At 43.5% G+C, this 23,185-nt stretch overlaps 1 protein-coding gene and 1 pseudogene across 1 annotated transcript; both read left to right on the forward strand.

Moving 5' to 3' along the window:
* The first annotated feature begins 130 nt into the window (after window positions 1–130).
* On the forward strand, window positions 131–16,927 carry LOC102423884 (zinc finger protein 420-like). Its single transcript, XM_023749028.1, has 7 exons — window positions 131–167; window positions 844–985; window positions 4,970–5,096; window positions 13,084–13,157; window positions 14,616–14,826; window positions 14,977–16,422; window positions 16,583–16,927. The coding sequence occupies exons 2-7, from the start codon at window positions 971–973 to the stop codon at window positions 16,702–16,704; spliced, it is 1,995 nt and encodes a 664-aa protein (XP_023604796.1). The 5' UTR covers window positions 131–167; window positions 844–970; the 3' UTR covers window positions 16,705–16,927.
* A 3,711-nt stretch (window positions 16,928–20,638) lies between these two features.
* On the forward strand, window positions 20,639–21,900 carry LOC102423578 (annotated as a pseudogene).
* The last annotated feature ends 1,285 nt before the right edge of the window (window positions 21,901–23,185 follow it).

Genomic DNA, 23,185 nt, shown 5'->3' on the forward strand with positions numbered 1-23,185 from the left:
CACTTGCGTTGCAGACGCGGCTGTGGAGGGAAAGGTGGCGGTTCCCCCTGAGGAGGGTGTTTGTCTTTAAAGCTGACGCTCCCCGTCCCCCTCCCCGCAGGGAAGGCTGAGGGCGCTGCTGGCCTGAAGTCCTTGTTGGGGTCCCCGCCCCGGAGCCTCTCTCAGCGGTGAGTCCGCGTCCCGGGAGGCTGCGCGGTGCGGGCGCCACGTGCCTTTGGGAGGAAACGGAGGCCCGGCCCGTGGTCTCTCCGCCTGTGGCTGTGGCCACCGCCTGCCGCGCGGTTTTCCTGCTGAAAACCGTTCCCGGGGCTTCCGGTCCTCCCCGCGGGGCTGAGAGTCTGGGTCAGGGGGTTCCCGCCCTTTGCGCCCCCCCCCCTCCACGCCGGGCGCTTTCCTCCCAAAGAGCCCGGATGGCTCCCGGCCTGGGGGTCTGCACCCCATCTCCTAGCCCCACCGCAAAGGCTTGGGAAACCTGCACCTGTACAAGTTCCTGCTTCTCCCCCTCCCAATCCCCACAGGTCCCAGGGCTGCTGGGTCTGGTGTCTTGTACCCAGCGCCCCTGAAAACAGCTCTGGGGCAGCCTGGGAGGCCGAGGAGGGAACTAGTCAAAGATGCTGGTCAGGGCCCCCAGGGCAGGCTTTGTTCAGGCGAGGTAAGGGGTGCTCTGTGGGGTTGGGGGTTCAGCAGAGCAGCACATGTGCTCATTCCTGTAGGAGTTTGTGGAATGTTTGATACATGAAGACAGAAAAAAAATCTCAGTGTGGTCTCCCTGTAGGAGCTCATTGTTCCTCACTCTCTCCTGTGACAAAGGACAGGAGGGGGTGTCCTTTTCCTCATTTCCAGGTCCTTCTGACTGTGTGAGGGGAGCTGATTAACAGGCTGTGGGGACGCCTTTGAAGGCACATTCTGTGACTCCTCAACACATTGTCTCCTGAGGAAACAACCCAGACCCCATCAGGACCAGGACCAAATGGCTGCTTCTCAGGTAAAAGATGTGTCCGGGGTCAGAGGCTCTGTTTGCTTTTCCTCTAACATTTGTTGATATATTTGTCTTTCTCTCATGCCTGTGTCCCCTGTCCCCTCTGCTCCCCTGTTGCACTGTGTCCTGTGACCTACAGCTAGCTCATTCTCAGTGCTGCTTTTCCCTCTACTTTGTCATCCCTAAACCCCCCTTCCTGTCCCTGCTCTCGCTTACCCAATTCTTTCTCGGTGAAGATCTTTACATCTTTCCAGGAGAATGTCTATGTAGGCCTTTTATTCTACCTTCCTTTATTATTTCTTGTAATGTCTGTGTCACAGGTTTTTTATTTCTTTGTTTATAATTTTTTTGGGTTTTTTTTATTGATTTCAAAGAGGAAGGGAGAGGAAGAGATAGTTAGAAACATCAATGAGGAGAGAGAATCATTGATAGGCTGCCTCTTACATGTCCCCAACTGGGGATCAAGTCCGCAACCCGCCCATGTGCCCTTGACAGGAATCAAACCTGGGACTTTTCAGTTCACAGTTCGGCTCTCTATCCATTGAGCCATACTGGCTAGGGCTGCATTATAGTTTTTGATAACAGAATCTTTGAAGTATGTTTTAAAATCAGGAAGCCTGAAGCCTTTAATTTCATACATTCTTTTCTTGATTGACTTGGTTGCATGGAGTCCTGTGACATTCACATTAATTTTAGAAATAGCTTTTCTATTTCTGCCAATAGTGTCAGCAGTTTCTATATTTCCCTCACTTTATATATATATATATATATATATATATATATATATATATATATATATTTATTTCAGAATGGCAAGGAGAGGGAGAGAGAGAGAGAAACATCAATGAGCAGAGAGAATCATTGATCAGCTGCCTCTTCCACACCCCTCACTGCAGATCAATTCTGAAACCTGGAGTCCGCCCTGACCAGGAATGGAACCCCGCCCTCCTGGCTCAAAGGTCAACGCTCTACCTCTGAGCCTCATTGGCCCGGCTATATTTCTCTCCTTTTCCAAGAGCCTTCTCTGCCTTCATTTTATGCAGCCTCCACAAGGTCAGGAAGCATTCCCACCTTTAATTAATGACTCTCAACTACTCAAAACATCCTTTTTATGACAGATCCACCTGGGAAGGCATCCATGTCTAACATCCCTATTGGGATGGGGTCAGAGGCTCTTGTGTCTTGAAGAAGGGAAAGGTAGGTTTTAGGTTCAAGTGGCTGCAGCATCAGCTCATGATCAGGAGTAAGAAAATGCACATTTTACTGCTCAAAATAGCTCAGCAAGTTCTTAATGAAGAGTACATAATAAATGGAAGAGACTTGCTCACGAGATTAGGGGGAAAGTTTTGGTACTCAAATATACTGTTTGCTTACAGAACCTGAGAGGTACCTGTGGGTTGGCACTTGCAAGAATTAATGTTTATTTGTGATCATTTCCACATAATGATTTCTTTATTGAGGTATTTTTGGCAGTAATGTCACAGCAGTGGTGACCTCACTTTTGTGTGCCTCAGTCACCTGATGCCCATTGTCTCAGGCTACCTGATGATCACGTGGCAGAGATGCTCCCTTCACTGTAGAGTTAATAGTCTCCCTTTCGCCGAACCGGTTTGGCTCAGTGGATAGAGCGTCGGCCTGCGGACTCAAGGGTCCCCGGTTCGATTCCGGTCAAGGGCATGTACCCTGGTTGCGGGCACATCCCCAGTGTGGGGCGTGCAAGAGGCAACTGATCGATGCTTCTCTCTCATCAATGTTTCTAACTCTCTATCCCTCTCCCTTCTTCTCTGTAAAAAATCAATAAAATATATTAAAAAAAAAAAAAAAACCCTAGTCTCCCTTTCTCAGAAACAAGGGTATAGTAGGGGTTTAATGAAAGATGTGCAAAGACCTCATTCACATCTGGAAATGTTCTTCTTCTTAGTTTGTGTTTGCTTTGGAAAATGAAGGACTTACTTTTATTTCAAGAGAACATTGGCTTTTTCATGGGATCTTTTAAACAATCAGATCTTGAGTTTTTAATTTTCATTATATTCTATACCAGTGATGGCGAACCTATGACACCCGTGTCAAAGGTGACATGCAAAGGCATTTTTTTGGTTGATTTTTCTTTGTTAAATGGCATTTAAATATATAAAATAAATATCAAAAATATAAATCTTTGTTTTACTATGGTTGCAAATATCCAAAAATTTCTATATGTGACATGGCACCAGAGTTAAGTTAGGGTTTTTCAAAATGCTGACACGCCAAGCTCAAAAGGTTCGCCATCACTGTTCTATACTCACATGAGAGACATACCCTACATGATCACTTTTTGTATTTTCTAGAAAGTTTCAAAGAATGTTATTAATGCATGTTCAGTTTCATTAAATTTCTATAATATAACTTTCCACTAATGATACATAAAAATTTGGAAAGAAATGTACTAGTAAGAAAAATTAGTTCCCTCAGTCTGGCGTGGATCAGTGGTGGAGGGTGTGATTCCTGGTTTCGGGCAAGTAGGTCCTGGGTACATGTGGTAGGCAGGCAACCCATGCGTCTCTGTCTCTCACATTGATGTGTGTGTGTGTGTCTCTCTTTCTCACTCTCACCTTTTCCCTTTTGTGCTTCTACCTCCCTGCCTCCTACTCTACGAAACTCATTGGAAAAAAACTCCGGAGGTGAGGATTTACAACCACACAAAGGAAATAATAAGTCTTCACTTGTTTTGTATCCTTATGTTTCTGTCCTTATTTTGCTTATAAAACAAAAAGGGGATCATACACAAATATATTCATGAGATTTACGGAATCACCTAACCATCTTGATTTCATACTTATAAGATGTGTGTCTCTGTGCCTAAATTGTTAACATTATTTCAAGTATTTTTTTTTAAGTATATTTGTATGAATTTCAGAAAGTAAGGGAGAGGTAGAAAAAGATAGAAACATCAACGATGAGAGAGAATCATGGAACGGATGCCTCCTGCACACCCCACACCGGGGATCGAGCTGGCAATTTTGTTTTGTCGAACCAGTGACATCTTGGTAAATGGGTCTGCACTAAACCACTGGGCCACACCAGTTGGACCAGGCAGAATAATCTTGTTCTAAGATTACTCATAGTAAATTTCCAACTAGGTGTATGGTTCTTATCTGTCCTATTCCATGAGATCTGAATTCCATTAACAAAACTTTTTAGTTCAAAGTTCTCTATGAATTATTTACTGTGTTTTCTTTCTCTGTGTATTCAGAAGTATGGCACATGATTTGGAAATATTGGCATCACAAGTAAAAAGTGAGCTTGTGACACGTTTGGAAACACAGGCCCCATCTCAGAACCTGGATCAGAATCTGTGTCTTTACAGAAGTTCATTTTGTTGTGGTTTGCTTCAACTTGAGAATTCCGTAAACTCCAACCCATCATTGCATTTCTATCTGAGAAATATACCCCACTGGCCGTGAATGATGCAAATGCAGCAGTCAGAAATCCATATGATTTTATCCACGCCTCAATTTAATTAATTTATTTTTTAATATATTTTTATTGATTTCAGAGAGGAAAGGGTGAGAGAGAGAGAGAGAGAGAGAGAGAGAACGAACGAGAGAACAATGGTGAGAGAGAATTCGTGATCGGCTGCCTCCAGTACACCCCCTACTTGGCATTGAGCCTGCAACCCCGGCTTTTGCCCTTGGCAGGAATTGAACCTGGGACTCTTCAGTCTGCAGGCCCACCCTCTATCCACCTGAGCCCACTGAGCCAAACCAGCTATGGCCATGACTTAATTTTAAAGTTTATTTTCTTATATAGGAAAATCTGAATCCTGGATCTATGGACATGTGTCATCCTCATTTGTCAATGTTAGAACACATATCAGAGAATGTTCCTGGGGCAAAGGTATCTGATTCAGGGTACTCCCCTAGGTCCAAACCTCTTCTGACACTGATTTCATGTTGGGTGACTTTGTGAACACTTCTGGAGACCTCTTGGTAAATGTTTCTTATCTTTCAGGGACCGTTGACCTTCAGGGATGTGGCCATAGATTTCTCTCAGGAGGAGTGGGAATGCCTGGACCCAGATCAGCGGAAATTGTACCTGGATGTGATGTTGGAGAACTACAGCAACCTGGTGTCCGTGGGTAAGGATGACTTCCTTCCTGAGTTCCTACTCTACCCGCAGGTTTTTGTTTCACATCTCCATGGCCTTTTCTTTTCTGTGGTAAATTCTTGCTCTCAAGGAACACGTTGGTCCATAGCTGGTTTGGCTGAGTGGATAGAACACCGGCCTGCAGACTGAAATGTTCCAGTGTCGATTCTGTCCAAGGGCAAATGCCAGAGTTGTGGGCTCGCTCCCCAGTATGGGGTGTGCAGGAGGCAACTGATCAATGATTCTCTCTCTTCATTAATGTTTCTGTCTCTCTCTCCTGTCTTCCTCTCTAAAAGGAATAAATATATATAGTTTTTTAAAAAGGAACAAATGGGGAATTCCTTGGTGTAGAAAAGAAACACTTTTTGGTGTGTGTAAATTAGGAACTCAGTGTTTGCACACATTACATTTTCTCTACACTAATGAAGGTAATATCAGAAAGTCATATTTTAAAAATCATTTTCTAGAATATTCTATAGTCTACACTAGAGGCCTAGTCCACGAAATACGTGCATGAGAAGGATCCCTAGGCCTGGTCTCCGCTCTCCCCACCTCCTCCTCCCCTCCCTCTATTAGTGCCCCGCCGCTATCTCTGCTCTCCATCCTTCTTCTGGACCGGCCCCTGGTGGTCAGTGCACATCACAGGGAGTGATGGAACTCCTGGTCTCTGGGTCATACTCCCGAGAGGACAATTTGTACATTAGCCGTGTGTGTGTGTGTGTGTGTGTCTGCTCGCGTGTATGTATATATATATATGGAATCTAATAATAGACAAATAGGATAATTGCCCATACCTTCGCTATTCGCTAATCAGGTTGATATGCAAATTAGCCACCAACAAATATGGCGGTTACTTTTCATATGGAGGCGTGAAGCAGATTAGCGAAGACTGAAGGCGTTATACATACATACATTCATACGTACATACGTAAGTACTTACAGTGGGGCCTTTACTTACGAGTGTCCCGACTAACGAGTTTTTCGAGATGCGAGCCGTCTCTCTGCTGATTTTTGCTTTGAGTTGCGAGCTAAAATTTGGGTTACGAATCAGCTTTAAATACCCCTCCGCTAGTTGGCGCAGCGAACATCACAGAGAACGCCACTGATTTGACATACGAGTAATTTGAGTTACGAGCTCCGTCACGGAATGAATTAAACTCGTATGTCAAGGCACCACTGTACATGCATAAAGGTATACACACACACACACACACACACACACACACACACACACACACACTAGTGTCCCAGTGCACGAAATTATATATATATATATACTAGTGGCCCGGTGTCCCTCAGCCTGGCCTGCAACCTCTCTAATCTAGGACCCCTCAGACATCCCTCTCGCAATCTGGGACCGCTGCCTCCTATCTGCTCACCACCTGCATGCCTGATCGCCCCTAACTACTCAGCCTGCCATCCTGCTTGCCCCCATCTTTCCCCGCCTCCCCCGCCGGCCTTCTCACCCCCAACTTCTTTCCTTGCCGGCCTAATCACCCCCAATTGCCCATGCCACTGACCTGCTTGCCCTCAACTGCCCCACCCACAGCCGGCTTAATCGCCCCAACTGCTTGCCTGCTTATCCCGAAGTGCCCCTCTGCTGGCCTGATCATCCCCAACTGACCCCTTGCGAACCTGCTCTCCCCCAACTGCCCCGCTGCTGGCCTGATCGCCCCAAGTGTCCCGTCCCCCCGTCCCCGTCCCCCTCCCCCGCCAGCCTGCTTGCCCCCAAATGCCTTTTGTGCACTGGGGGAGGGTTTCCCTCAGCCCGTCCTGCAACGTCTCCAATCTGGGGCTCCTCAGGGGATGTCTGACTGCTCGCCCACAATTGGCCACCCTGTTGTTTTTTTTAATATGTTTATTGATTTTTTTACAGAGAAGAAGGGAGAGGGACAGAGAGTTAGAAACATCGATGAGAAAGAAACATCAATCAGCTGCCTTCTGCACACCCTCTACTGGAAATGTGCCTGCAACTAAGGTACATACCCTTGACCAGAATTCAATCTGGGACCCTTGAGTCCGCAGGCCGATGCTCTATCCACTGAGCCAAACCGGTTAGGGGAAGATCATGTTCATTTCAGGGAGGAAGGGAGAGTTAGAGAGATAGAAACTTCAGATGGGCATTAATTGATTTTTTTTTTTGTATGTTCCCTGACCAGAGATCAAACCTACAACGTTGGCATATAGGTACTATCATCTAAGCAACTGGGCTACCTGGGCAGGCAGATTGGATTCTTTCATTTAGTTCTGTGTATCTAGGCTTGTATCATGTCTTTTCATGGCTTGATGTATTATATCTTTATACAAGTGAATAAGACTTCATTGTATATCCTTCAGTGTATTTATCCATTCACCTGTTGAAACCTCTTCATTGTCTCTAGCTTTTGTAGATTATGAATAAGCAGCCCCTTGTAGGCTTTTGAGTAGATAAAAAGGTTAACTCTTTGGTTCAATAGTAAGGAGCCCAATTACTGGATCCCATGGCAAGTGTATATTTAGTTTTATAAAAACCTCCCACCGTCTCCCTAAGGGGCTGTAGCATTTGGCATTTTCAGCAGCAGTGATTGGAGTTCCAGTTGCTCCACCATCACAAAGGCAGTTGGTGGTGTCACTGTTCTGGATTCTGACCTGTACAATGGTGGTTTAGTGTTGCTTGCCTGTGCTGTTTGTTCTCATTGTTTTAATGTGCATTTCCTTAGTGACGTAAGATGTGCAGGATCTTGTTACACTGAATTTCTATGTGTATGTATTTGGTAGTGCTGTGACTTAAAAGTATTTGGCCCTTTTCAGACATGTTGGTTCTTTTGTCAATGTTGAGTTGAACTGTTTCTTTGTGTGTTTTGCATAATTATCCTGTACCTGTTTACTTTTTTATTAATGTATTAATCGCCTGGCACAGATTCATGCACATTGAAAGGAAATTTTAATTAGAAGGGATATTTTAATATCACCCTTCTCTATAATAGAAGTGTCTGAGATGAAAGAAAATGAGTGAAATGTATATGAAAATAATATATAAATTGATTAATGAAGTAAACAGTAACAACATGATATCAGAACCACAAAGACCTAATAAAAAAACAACAAAACATTATGTAAAATGAACAAAAACACGTTATTGAAACAAACATGGAATGATTTTGTAGTCTCATTTCTTTATATTTTGGGTTCTTTATTATGCCTAGGAAGATATATGAAAACCCGTATTTTAAAGAGTGATGGTAAAGTTCATTGAGTATGCTTTCTTCCTGTGTTTTCATGGTTTCGGGTCTCATATTTTTGTTGTTAATTCTTGCTGAGTTCAGTTTGGTTCCCGGCCTTTCAACGGGGTCTAGTTTTAGTATTTTTGCATGTATCTGTTTTATTTTTGTTTAACTACTTGACCAACTGAAGAATCAGTCTTTACCTATTGTGTGGTCTTGCCTTCTGTCTTACAGATTAGTTAACCCTAAAGCTTTGGACATTTTTAAAGTTGTGTTACTTTTTTTTCATGTTGATTTTTAAAAGGTGTTTATATATTCTGGATATTAACTACTTAGCTGATAATATGCTTTGGGGATATTTTTTTCCATTTCACAGCTTGTATTTTTAACACACTGACCATTTGCTTTCATGTGAATAATACTTTTATACAGGGCCCTGACCGGTTTGGCTCAGTGCATAGAGCATCAGCCTGCGGACTCAAGGGTCCCAGGTTCGATTCCGGTCAAGGGCATGTACCTTGCTTGTGGGCACATCCCCAGTGGGGAGTGTGCAGGAGGCAGCTGATCCGATGTTTCTAACTCTCTATCCCTCTCCCTTCCTCTCTGTAAAAAATCAATAAAGCATTTAAAAAAAAAATACTTTTATACAGGGTATAATGCTTTTTGAGTATTTCGTTTTGTTTACCTTTCCGTTTGGTGTTAAAATAAATAAATCAAATGTCATAAAAATGTTTCTATATTACTAGACAGATTGGCTCAGTGGATAGACTGTCGACCTGCAGACTGAATGTTCCTGGGTTCAATTCTGACCAAGGGCACATGAGCAGGTTGCAGGCTCCCATCCCCAGTAGGGGCCATGCAGGAGGCAGACAACCAATGAATCTCTCTTAATGTTTCTATCTCTCTCTCTGTCCCTCTTCCTCTTTGAAATCAATTAAAAATAAAACAAAAACTTTTCTATAACTTTTCTTTTAATAGATTGAGTTGTTATTAGCTTTATGTTTCTATCTTTTATTCATTTTGGTTTAATATTTCTATATGGTGTTTAATAACAGTCCAACTTCACTTATTCCTTTACAGATAGACATCTCGGTATGTCAACCCTATTCGTATATGTGAGAGTATCCTTTGTTTCTTTTGTGGTATAAGCACCCTGTAGAAGACTGTTTTACCTCATGCATGGGAAGTTGTATATGCACATTAGGCTTATGTATACGTATAAGCTCCCATCCCCTCCGAGAATCATCAGTCTGTTCCATTTCCATGCCCCTGATTCTATTACATTCACCAGTTTATTCTGTTTATCAGATATTTTATTCATTTGATTTTTAGATTCACTTGTTGATAGATATGTATTTACTTTTTTCTTAATTTTTTATCTTTACCTTTTACTTCTCTTTCCTCTACTTAAAGAATATCATTCAGTATTTCATATAATACTGGTGTGGTGGTGATGCACTCGTTTAGCTTTTTCTTGTCTGTGAAGCTCTTTATCTGACCTTCAATTCTAAATTATAGCTTTTCTGGGTAGAGTAATCTTGGTTGCATATTCTCCCTATTCATCACTTTGAATATCTCTTGCTACTCCCTTCAAGCCTGCATAGTTTCTGCTAAAAATCAGCCACCAGTCATACGGCTGCACCCTTGTAGGTAACTAACTGTTTTCCTCTTGCTGCTTTTAAGATTCTCTGTCTTTTGCCCTTGGCATTTTACTTATGATGTGTCGTGGTGTGGTCCTCTTTGGATTCCTTTTGTTTGGGGTTCTCTGCGCTTCCTGGACTTGTAAGTTTATTTGTTTTACCAGGTAGGGGAAGTTTTCTGTCATTATTTCTTCAATAGCTTTTCTATATCTTGCTGTCTGTCTTCTTCTGTCACCCCATAATTCGGATGTTTGTACACTATCATCATATTGGGCGTGTTTTGCTTCCTCGTATTTCAAATTTTTGACTTGATTCTTGGTATCCTCTAGTGTACTGTTGAATCCCTGTATATTATTCTTTATTTCAGTCAGTGTATGCTTAATTTATGACTGTTCCTTTTCCATTTTTTGGCATTTTCATTGAGATCTTTAAAGGTCTCCGTAAGTTCTTTGGAGGCTTCTAGAAGATTCTTGATTAGCCTTATAACTGTGGTTTTGAACTCTATATAGAGTAGTTTGCTCACTTCCATTCCTTTCATTTCTGACATGTTTCTTTGTCTCCGCATTTTGGCTGCTTCCCTGTTTGTTTCTATGTACTATGTAGCGGCTCACTCTCCTTGAGTTGTTAGCGTGGCCTTGTGTAGTAGGTGTCCTATGGGCCCAGTGACTCAGCGTCTCCAATCACCTGAGGTAGACACTCTTGGTGCGCCCCTTTATTGCTGTGTGCACAGCATTTTTGTAGTTGAGCCTTGATTGCTGTTGGCATCACTGGGAAATATTGACCACCAGGCCAATAGTCAGTGCTGTCCAGCTTTGCCTACCGTGGGCGAAGTACTGTGCATGAGACAGCCTTATGGGGCAGGACTTACCTCATTGGTGCTGTGGTGCTCACTGAGTATGCTCCTTGAGTGTGTCACTTATGGATGTGAAGAGTTGTAATCTGGTATGGTCTCACACTGACCACTGGATACACTTGCTCTTGGATCTCTAAGGAGATGCAAAGTGAGCCATTGCTTGGGGCACCCAACAGGAGCTGCAGAGAGATCTGCAGATTCTTTCTCTTTGTATTGTGTTTGGAAGTGCCCAGATGAGGTCCAGCTGTGAAGCAAGGCAGGCTGCCGTTGTTGCCAGTTCATGGGCCTTTTTTTTTTTTTTTTTTTGATAACTTTGGAGGTCCCTGACCTAGCTGAAGATTGTTTGACAGGTTTTAGGCTGAGAATGGACAGGCCTTTCATATGCAAAAGCCATGCGCACAACTTGGGTGTGGTATTAAATTGGGTAGGGTGAGGTCTCAGCGAATCGTTAGGGCGGAGCAAACAGCAATGGCTGCCAATCAGCCGTGTACCGGGGAGATCCCAGCCAGAAAACCATGACCGGTGCAAGCACCTCTGTTTGGAAGAAAATTTCCTCCGTGTTCCTGCCCTGATGCCAGATAGTCCAGTTTTTTTTGTTATTTATCTGTGTCCCTCTGACTCTCACAAGGCACTAGAGCTCGGAGCAATCAGAAGGTTGTATCTCCCTCCAAATTAAAAAAGCGGCACATCTGGGTACCAGCCCATTCCATGCCTCTGCACCTCCTACCAGTCTCAATGCACTTTCTTCTTTACCTCTCTACTCAGCCAGCTTTCTGGCCATTCTGGATGATAATTGTTCTGGATATTATTTGTAATTTTGATGTGGCTGTGGGATGCAGCAGATTACAGGTGTTTACCTATTCCGCCATCTGGTGCCTCTCTTCCAGGCAAATTCTTTGATGTTGAAGATGTCTTTCATTAATGATTCTACTGTCTTTTTTAATTCGTGTATTCTGTTTTTCAACTTCCCCTTTCATGGTGGAGTTTGTAAAATACTTTCTCATTGTATTTTTATTTTGGTTCTATAATATTTCAGTGATATTATATAGTTGTCTTTTTTCTCCTTTTCAGCTTTAATATATGTAGTTCCATTCGTTTCTTTACAATATTTTTTTTCTTTCAATTTGTTTATGTGATGTATCACATTTATTGATTTTCGGATATTGTACCATCCTTGCATCCCTGGGATAAATCCTACTTGGTCATGGTGTATGATCTTTCTGATGATCTGCTGGATCCGATTTGCTAAGATTTTGTTGAGGATTTTGGCATCTATGTTCATAAGGGATATTGGCCTATAATTCTCTTTCATTGTGTTGTCTTTACCTGGCTTTTTTTACAATATATTTTTATTGATTTCTGAAACAAAGCGAGTGGGAGATAGAAAAATGAATGATGACAGAGAATCATTGATCGGCTGACTCCTGCATGTCCCCCCAGTTGGTATCAAGCCTTTAACCCAGGCATGTACCCTTGACTGGGTTTGAACCAGGGAACCTGCAGCCCACAGGCAGACAATCTATCCACTCAGCCAAACTTACTTATTCAGGTAATTATTATCTTTCTATTGATATAGTCCCAGTTTGTTTATCTGATGGTACACTTTTTCTGATTCTATGCATGACTTGATATGTTTTGTTGAGATTCTGGTATTGTAAACAACCAGGCTTTTGAACATCCGTTCTATAGAAGGAAACAAATAATAACCATCTGTGGCGCAAATTCTACTTTCATGGAACACTGTTTTGATTCCTGTATTCTTCGTTTTATTGTCTGTTTAATTTCATATTTGAATTGTTCTCTGTGTATTTCTAAGACCCATGGTATCTTTTCAGGCTTGATACACATCTTCCATATTGCAGTCTTTGTGGTGCTCGAACAATTTATCATTGTCTCTTTATAGCAGCCACAACAGGGCACTCACTGTTTACTGCCATTCCATTCGCACTATGTTACATGCACAACAGACACATGTTCTTGAAGATGCTTCAAAACAGCGAGATCATTGAACACGCACTTCCCTCATTTCTATCTCCAGCAAAGAAACTGGGAATTGGAAGTGTTGTGATATTATTGCCATTGTGTGACAGGGGGATTGAGCAGGTATCATTGGCAGATGTTAGCAACTGTTTGCCCCTATTTGATGTGAGTTTTCTTCCTTGTACCTATCTTGAGCTTTCTTTGAATTGTTCACTGGCTCTTAGAGTACTCCAAAATGTCATTTGGTCAATACTTGCTGTGCACTTACCTGATTGTCAAAACTGAAAACTTGTTTTCTTTCAGCTATACCATCTAAAGATAACCAAGCCTTTATGCCAAAGCTCAGAATACAGGATTTATTCCCTGAAATAATACAGGTAAGATATAAAAGGTGTCACTTTGATAATGTACACTTAATGAAAGCCTTGAAATTTGAGGAACAGTGTGATGAGAAGGGAGGCTATTAATAATTAATATAAACAGAACTAATCTGGAACAATTATCATAATAAATTTCTTGGTACCTAACCATGGCAGGTGTACTTTGGATTTGGGAAACCTCCCTTATTAAAGTCAGTGACATTGGCAGATAAGGGTGTTTCTGGATATGAAGGTTGAAAACAACTTTTTACTGTTACCCAATCTTGGAAAGGAAATCTAGAAAAACTAGTAACTCATGTAGCCTCTAGAATAAATAATCATTTGAATTGTTTTAAAGGGAGGATGGCATTAAACTTTCATTGAATCATTTCTAAGAGGTATAAATTTATAGTATATCTATATACTGTGCTCAATTTGGCAATCTTTTATGATTTTTTTTATGAAAAACCTGTTTCTATTGATTTCAGAGAGTAAGGAACTGGAAGAGAGAGAGGAAAACATCACTGATGAGAGAAAATAATTCATTGGCTGCCTCCTGTATGCCTCCCATTGGGTACTGATCCCCGAGCTGGGCCATGTGCCCATACTGGGAATGGAACCAGGATCTTCTTGTTTACACTTCAAAGCTCAACCACTGAGCCATGCTGGCTGGGCATTTGGCAATCTTTGCTACAAGGATTCATTCTTCTTTCTCTAATAATTAAGGTGTTGTGTTTATATTTTGTCTATCATCCTATATAATAACAGCCTAATATACTAAGTTTTTGGTGGTCCGGTCATCTGTTTAACCAATCAAAGCATAATATGCTAACGATAGGTTAAGGACACTCAATTGCTCCCTATGATATGCACTGATCACCAGGTGGTAGACGCTCCATCCGGTAGGTTAGCTTGCTGCTGGGGTCTGGTTGATCAGGACTGAGCAAGATGGGCCCTACAGGCCCTGGCGCCTACCCACAGTCCCTCTCTGGCTGGCCAAACTGTCGAATCCCTCCCCGCCCCCAATCATGCACCTCTGGGGTCCCTCTGTCTGGCCTGCATAATCTCACAATCCGGCACCTGTCAGGGGATTTCAAAGAGTTGGTTTCAGCCCGATCCTGCAAAACATTAGAGCTGCCCCCTGGTGGTCAGTGCACTCCCACATGGGTAGCATCGCTCAGCCAGAAGCTTGGCTCACAGCTGATGAGTGTAGGGGCAGTGGCAGGAGCTTTTCCCACCTCTGAGTGGGCCTAAGCCAACAGCTGGACATCTCCCCAGGGCTCCCGGACTGCATGAGGATGCAGGCTGGGCTGAAGGATACTCCCCTGAGTGCAAGATTTTTATACACCAGGCCTCTAGTTTTAATATATTAGGATTGCTTTAATGAGTATCACAAAATGGTTCTTATGGATCTAGTGTACATGTTTAATGTGATTATAACTCACTAAAGATCTTTCTGTCCCCAATTATCACCAGAATACACAAAATGAAGATAGCAGTTATCAGTGGATTGAACATTGGAACAAATCTAAGAAAGAGTCATATCTTAATCATCGGACAAGTGAGCTCACAGGGGACCATCATAAAAGTGGAAATGTCTTTGACCAAATGTCCTTTCACAATATATGTCAGGTTATTCCTGTTGTGGAAAACACACACAAACTCAGGGAAAATCGAAAAGGCTTTAGTCAGTCCTCAAGACATACTCAACATCATAGAAATCATAGGGATGAAAAACCGTATAACTGTTCACAATGTGGCAAAGCCTTTAGCCTACCCTCCACCCTTATTCTTCATCAGAGAATGCACACTGGAGAGAAACCTTATAAATGTAAAGAATGTGGCAAAGCATTCCGCCAAGCCTCATACTTGAATCGACATCAGAATGTTCATACGGGAGAGAAACCTTACCAATGTAGAGAATGTGGCAAAGCCTTTAGTGATTCCTCCAACCTTAATCGTCATCAGCGTATTCATACTGGAGAGAAGCCTTACCAATGCACAGAATGTGGCAAAGCATACATTGAGTTTGCAACACTTAAACAACATCAAACAGTTCATACTGGAGAGAAGCCTTATAAATGTACAGAATGTGACAAAGTCTTTCGGTGTTCCTCAAGACTTAGAATTCATCAGAGAATTCACACTGGGGAGAAACCTTACAGATGTAGAGAATGTGACAAAGCCTTCAGTAATTCCTCCTCCCTTAATAGACATCAGACAGTTCATACTGGTGAGAAGCAATACAGATGTACAGAGTGTGGCAAAGCCTTTGGGGACTCCTCATCCCTTCGTTATCATCGGAGAGTTCATACTGGAGAGAAGCCGTTCAAATGTAAAGAATGTGGCAAAGCATTCAGTTTGGCATCATCCCTTAATTATCATCAGAGTGTTCATACTGGAGAGAAGCCTTATAAATGTAGAGAATGTGGCAAAGCCTTTAGCAAGTACTCACACGTTACTTCTCATCAGAGAGTTCATAGTGGAGAGAAGCCTTATAAATGTAGAGAATGCGCCAAATCCTTTGGCACCTCCTCAGACCTTACTAGGCATCAGAGAGTTCATTCTGGGGAGAAGCCTTATAAATGCAGAGAATGTGGAAAAGCCTTTAGCCAGTCCTCGCTCCTTATTTCTCATCAGAGAGTTCTCCATGAAGAGAAGCCTTATAAATGTAGAGAATGCACCAAATCCTTTGGCACGTCCTCACACCTTACTAGGCATCAGAGAGTTCATACTGGAGAGAAGCCTTATAAATGTAGAGAATGTGGCAAAGCCTTCAGCCACTCTAACTCCCTTAATCAACATCACAGAGTTCATACTGGTGAGACTCCTTATAAATGCAGAGAATGTGGCAAAGCCTTTAGCCAGTCCTCGCTCCTTACTTCTCATCAGAGAGTTCATACTGGAGAGAAGCCTTATAAATGTAGAGAATGTGGCAAAGCCTTCAGCCACTCTATATCCCTTAATCATCATCAGAGAGTTCATACTGGTGAGAAGCCTTTCAAATGTAAAGAATGTGGCAAGGCATTCAGTTTTGCAGCATCCCTTAATTATCATCAGAGTGTTCATACTGGAGAGAAGCCTTTCAAATGTAAAGAATGTGGCAAGGCATTCATTTTTGTATCATCCCTTAATTATCATCAGAGAGTTCATACTGGAGAGAAGCCTTATAAATGTAGAGAATGCGCCAAATCCTTTGGCACCTCCTCACAGCTTACTAGGCATCAGAGAGTTCATTCTGGAGAGACGCCTTATAAATGCAGAGAATGTGGCAAACACTTCAGTCAGTCCTCACATCTTATATATCATCAGAGAGTTCTCCATGGAGAGAAGCCTTATAAATGTAGAGAATGTGGCAAATCGTTTGGCTTCTCTTCAGACCTTACTATGCATCAGAGAGTTCATTCTGGAGAAGCCTTATAAATGTAATGAATGTGGCAAAGCCCTTACCAAGTCCTCATCTCTTAATTATCATCAGAGGGTTCACACAGGAGAGAAGCCTTATACATGTAGAGAATGTGGCAAAGCCTTCACTGGGTCAGCAAGCTTTACCAGCCACCAATGAATTCATACTGGAGAGAAGCCATGTAAATGTAATGAATGTGGCAAAGACTTTAGCTAGTCCTCATCCCTTTCTTGTCATCAGAGAGTTCACACTGGAGAGAAGCCTTATGAATGTGGAGAATGCAGCAAATCCTTTGGCATCTCTTCAGATCTTACAAAGCATCGGAGATTTCATTCTGGAGAGAAGCCTTATAAATGTAGAAAATGTAACAAAGCCATTTATCAGTGTTCCTGTGTTACTGTACAGCAGAGTGTTCATAATTGAGAGAAGTTTTACAGATGTGAGGAGTGTGGTAAGTCCTTCACCAGCTGTGAGAGCTTATTTAACATCACAGAATTCATACTGGAAAGAAGGCTTATGAATGTGAAAAATGTGAAAAGCATTTAAAAGCCGATGCATTACTGTACTTGATCAACATCAGAACATAAAGAGACCTTCCAGATGTAGAAAATGGTCTAGAGCGTTTGCCCATAGCTTAAATTTACATCAGACATTTTATAGTGGAGGGAAGCCTTATATTGTAAAAAATGTGAGAAAGCCATTAGCCTTTGGTCAAATTTACTGAACATTTTAGGAATCATTCTGAAGAGAAACAGCAGTAATATAAAGTTTTTACCCAAAGATTTAACCATGGTTGAATTGTCATTGAAAATGATAAAATTGAGCCTTAAAAATTATGAGGCATATGTCAAAGTGTATATCCTTATTTGTATCTTATACAACATCTGGTAATTACTACTGGATCGAAGCCCAGCAGATATAAAAAATGTGACAAAGCTTACTTAGTATGCAAACCTTACACGACATCAGAATTCATACTGGGGAGAAACAATACAAATTTAAACAGTGTCCTACAGTCTTTAATCAGTATCTGTAGCTTATTCCTCACATTGGAATTCATTCTAGAGCAGGGGTGGGCAAACTTTTTGACTCGAGGGCCCCAGTGGGTTCTTAAACTGGACCGGAGGGCCGGAATAAAAGCATGGATGGAATGTTTGTGTGAACTAATATAAATTCAAAGTAAACATCATTACATAAAAGGGTATGGTCTTTTTTTTTTTTTTTTTTTTTTAGTTTTATTCATTTCAAACGGGCCAGATCCGGCCCACGGGCCATAGTTTGCCCATGGCTGTTCTAGAGGGAAACCTTAAATGTTAAGAACGTGGGAGATCATTTAGTGGGACCTACAGCCCCAGTCAATACCAGGGATTGTAATTGGGTAGAAGTTCAATATTTATGATATAGGAGGAAGGACTTTTAAAATATATATGTAGTTTACAAAAATCCAAGGAATTTATGCCTTAAAATGACTTTAAGATGTAAAAACTTTATCCAACTATGTAATTGCTTATGAATTTTAATGTATCACTGAATTCACACTAGATAGGTAGCCAAAATGCCTTTCAGTATTGCTCTACGTCGGAATGTTAACTACAGTATACTCCAAACTTTAAATGTAGTTAGGTAATATTTTGTATACTTGAATGTATCAAAAGAATTAATGTTTCCATATGTACTATTGCTTAGAGTGTTATTTAAATTGAAAACATATGAAGTATTTTCAAAATAAATTTGATCTTACTCCCATCTCACTTGATGTTGCTATATTTTATTCCTGGTGTGTTTGTGAAATCATGGAGTTGGTTGTTTCTGCCTTAAAGATCTGTGAGCTGGCCCTGGCTGGTTTGGCTCAGTGGATAGAGCCTTGGCCTGCAGACTGAAGGCTCCTTGTGGGCAGCAATACAATGGTGAGCGGCTCAGCAGCAACAGAGCAGGCAGCAATACAATGGTGAGCGGGGCCTGAGCCCCGCCCGCCAGCCCAGACAGGGGCCCTCTGAGAGAGAGAGAGAGAGAGAGAGAGAGAGAGAGAGAGAGGCGGAATTTGGCACCCCGCATCCCTCCCTGATCAACCACTGTGATTCAGCCTAGCGAGGGCTGCCTTCAGGCCACGGCTCCAGGTCCCTCATCCCCACCCCAGGCCCGAGAACACAGTGCTGGGCAGAGGCACCCACTGGTTCCGGAATGCAGCGTACCGAGGGGCCAGCATGAGGTCGTGGGGGGGGGCTGTATTTACACCACCAAGTTCCCCACTTCTGCCCTGGCCCACATCCCTCCTCCTTCCCCTCAGAGGCCCAGCTCCTGCCTACATGCTTGCTGGGCAGGTGCAACTGCACCGGAGAGTGAGCTATGGCAATCAGGATGGCCACTTCCTGGGATGAGATGGCCAGACCACAGGGATTCATGAGGGCAATGAGGCCCATGGGACATGCACAGCCCTCCAGCAGTGGGGGTGGCCAGCCAAGCCAAGTCTGGCTACAGTGGGGCCAGTGGGAGCCTGAGGCCACCCCAACCCCCACAGTTCCTGGGCAGACGATGGCTCAGTGGAGAGTGGTATCTCCATGCATGGTGCCCAGGGGTGGCTGTGAGCTGCTGCAAACCCACCCCATGCTTCAGGAAGGGGGAGAAGGCTCGCAGCCACCAGCACCCTATGCTGTACCTCCTTGCCTGTGCCTCAGCCTGCCAGGTTGGCAGGATCCAGAGAAGGTGAGCTGTTCCCTTCCCCTAGTGGTAGAACAGGGAGGAGAGCGCTGAGAGCAGGGAGGGGACCTCAGCTGGGATCCTCCTGGTGTGGGCCCAGGCAGGGGCCGGTGCAGAAGTACCAGGGCCCAGTTGCTTCGGTGTCTCGGTGAAGTTTGCAACTGACCCAAGGAGGAAACCCGAGAGGGGAAAGGCCGGGAGGCATGAATTGCCAGCACTGTAGCCACTTGAAAACAGCTCCACTTGGAATATGAGGTGGTTGTATGTTCAGCTGAGAAGTGAGGGGGCTGAACTCCACCATCGCTGGGCTCCTGTCAGTCCAAGGCCCAAGCGTCCACCACGACAAGGGGAGAAGAGAGCAAGGGGCCCGGAGGAAGGGAGGATCTTCTATTGGGGATGTGCCCGCAACCCAGGTACATGCCCTTGACCAGAATCGAACCTGGGACCTTTCAGTCCTCAGGCTGACGCTCTATCCACTGAGCCAAACCGGTTTCGGCTGAATAAATCTTTTAAAATAGTTTCGAGTTTTGTAAATGATGCCATCAAAGTCACTTTTTTTTCTGTGCCAATGGGTTCAGCTGAAAACTTTTTGAGGGCATGTCCATTTGTGGTTGTCACATGTAGGTAACTGGAACTACACTCAGGAGAGTGCTGTCTGTGTAATATATTTTCCATAATTGAGAGGAATATTGCAGTAGCAGTGACATTGTTGTACTCAGGATGCAGAATTGGCATGAACTCTGCAGGGGAGAGAGGAAACGTTTCCCAGACTGAACTGCTGGCTGAACTCAGAAAAATAATTATATCTTTCATTTTCCATTTCCTGTTCCTCTCTGGTTTTTCACTTTGTCTTCTAGGCTGCCATTCTTTTTGCAGTGCTATGACCACAGCATGTAAAGCTCTTCCTGTCCCACATCAGCCATTCAAACCTCTGTAACTTCCACCCAGCAGTTTGGAATTTATAATGCAATGACTGACATCAGAATTGGGGGAATATTTTGCTTTATGTGCCCCAATCTGGGCTCAAACTCACAATCCTGGCACATTGAGAGGGCGCTCCAACTAGCAAAGTTACTCCTTGGCCAGGACAACATTAATGAATCTTTTTGTTGTTGTGAATCCTCACCTGAGGCTATTTTCCCAGTAAATTTTAGAGAAAGTGAAAGGAAAGGGACAGACAGAGAGAGAAACATCAGTGTGAGAGAGACACCTAGATTGGTAGCCTACTGCACAGGCTAGGGGTCCAGCCTGAAAGGTAGGTACGTCCCCTTTACCGGAAGCAAAGCCAGGACTTTCAGCCCATGAGCCAATGATATATCTGCTGAGTGACACCGCCTAAGGCCAGAATTAATGATTCTTAAGCTAAAAATATATCCCAATAGCCCCCGCCCGCGCTCGATTGCTCCTGTCTGGCGGCGGCAGCATGGCGGCGGGGGCGGTTGGGGCGGCGGCAGCGGCGGCGGCGGTAGTGGAGGTCGGCTCACCCCAGCAGTTTGAGGAGCTGCTGCACCTCAAAGCCAAGTCCCTCGTTGTGGTCCATTTTTGGGCACCATGGGCTCCGCAGTGCGCTCAGATGAACGACGTGATGGCAGAGTTAGCCAAAGAGCACCCCCAGGTTTCGTTTGTGAAGTTGGAAGCCGAAGCTGTTCCTGAAGTATCTGAAAAATATGAAATTAGTTCTGTTCCCACGTTTCTGTTTTTCAAGAATTCTCAGAAAATTGACCAATTAGATGGTGCACATGCCCCAGAGTTGACCAAAAAAGTTCAGCGACATGCATCGGTGGGCTCCTTCCCACCCAGTGGTAGTGAGCACCCCAAAGAAGACCTCAACCTTCGCCTGAAGAAATTAATTCATGCTGCCCCCTGCATGCTGTTTATGAAAGGGACTCCGCAGGAGCCGCGCTGTGGTTTCAGCAAGCAGATGGTGGAAATTCTCAACAAACACAATATTCAGTTTAGCAGTTTTGATATCTTCTCAGATGAAGAAGTTCGTCAGGGCCTCAAAACCTATTCCAATTGGCCCACCTACCCCCAGCTCTATGTGTCTGGCGAACTCATAGGAGGACTCGACATAGTGAAGGAGCTGGAAGCATCTGAAGAACTAGATACAATTTGCCCCAAAGCCCCCAAATTAGAGGAAAGGCTCAAAGTACTGACAAATAAAGCTTCTGTGATGCTCTTTATGAAAGGAAACAAACAGGAAGCTAAGTGTGGATTCAGCAAACAGATTCTGGAAATACTAAATAGTACTGGTGTTGAATATGAGACGTTTGACATATTGGAGGATGAGGAGGTGCGGCAGGGACTGAAGACCTTCTCCAACTGGCCCACGTACCCACAGCTGTATGTGAAAGGGGAGCTGGTCGGAGGGCTGGACATCGTTAAGGAACTGAAAGAAAACGGCGAATTGCTGCCTACACTGAACGGAGGAAATTAATAACAGTTAAGTGTGGCGCCCAACTCGTGCAGGAAATACTTCGCTACAGCCGAGCGGCTCGCGGCCAGGCCTCCCCACGGACGCGGGAGGAAAGGCCCCTCCCGTCGCTGTGTCCCACAAAGCCGTGCTAAAGACCTGTGTTACCATTTCCCCACCCAAACTAGAGCGCAATAAACCAGTGAAAAGCAAAAAAAAAAAAAAAAAAAAAAAAAAAAAAAAAATATATCCCAATAACATCTTCAGTGTATATATTTGACAGGTTTGTTATCCATACATGACAGATCATTGAGAAAGAGAAAAGAAAACAAAAAATAGGGGATTTGGCGGGGAAGGGGGCAACAAAATAGGTTATAATTGTAAGAAGTAATATTTCTGGCCCAGCTTGTGTTACTTAGTTGATGAGCATTGACCTTAGAACCAAGAAGTAGGGTTGGATTCCTCTTCAGGGCTCATGCCGGGATTCCCCTTAAATCCCCAATAGGGGGCATGCAGGAGTCAGTCTTTCTCCCTTCCTCTGAAATCAATACAATATTGTAAAAAGTAAATGTAGGTCTGAGAAACAGCAGCTGTGTGTGAAGCCTCCCCCCACCAGCCAGAGGAGCCACCACAGCGGTGAACAGCACCCACCACAGGAGCTTCTGCCAACTGAGGAGCAGCTGCTACTGCAACTGCTTGGGGAGCAACCACAGCCCGAGGAGCCACTGCCGTCCAGGGAACAGCCACTGAACGACTCAACATCTAGATATGTCGGTGAGATCAAACATGGGCAGACAAAGAAATTGCCAAAGGAAAGAAAAGGAGGGCTCGTCAGAAAAGCAGCTAAGCGATACAGAGGCATGCAACATGACAGAAAAAGAATTCAGAATAAGGGTTCTAGAGTGCATAAACCGGATGGTGGGGAAAATCAACAACTTACGTAAGACCCAAGAAGAAATGATGAGCGATATAGCTGCAATAAAAAATACCATTGAAAGTATCAACAGTAGACTAGGAGAAGCAGAGGACCGAATTAGTGAATTAGAAGACAAGGGAGCGAACACACCTAAACTGTACTGCAATTGGAGAAAAAAATTAAAAGACAGGAGGAGAGCATAAGGGAGCTTTGGGACAACATGAAACGAAACAAAATACGAATAATAGGGGTGCCAAAGCAACAGAAAGAGGAAGAAGGATTCGAAAACCTATTTGAAGAAATAATATCTGAAAACTTCCCTGAGGTGGGGAAGAAAAAACTCACACAAGCCCAGAGAGTCCCAAACAAGGTGAACCCGAAAAGACCCACACCAAGACACATCATAATTACCATGGCAAATGTTCAAGACAAAGAGAGAATCTTCCAGGCTGCAAGAGAGAGACGGAAAGTTACATACAAGGGATCTCCCAGGAGATTATCAAATGATTTCTCAACAGAAACACATCAGGCCAGAAAAGAATGGACGGCAATTTACAAAGTGATGCAAAGTAAAGGACTGAATCCAAGAATACTCTATCAAGCAAGGCTATCAT

The sequence above is a fragment of the Myotis lucifugus genome, unplaced genomic scaffold (genome assembly GCF_000147115.1).
Source record: "Myotis lucifugus unplaced genomic scaffold, Myoluc2.0 scaffold_2466, whole genome shotgun sequence".
Taxonomy (NCBI): Eukaryota; Metazoa; Chordata; class Mammalia; order Chiroptera; family Vespertilionidae; genus Myotis; species Myotis lucifugus.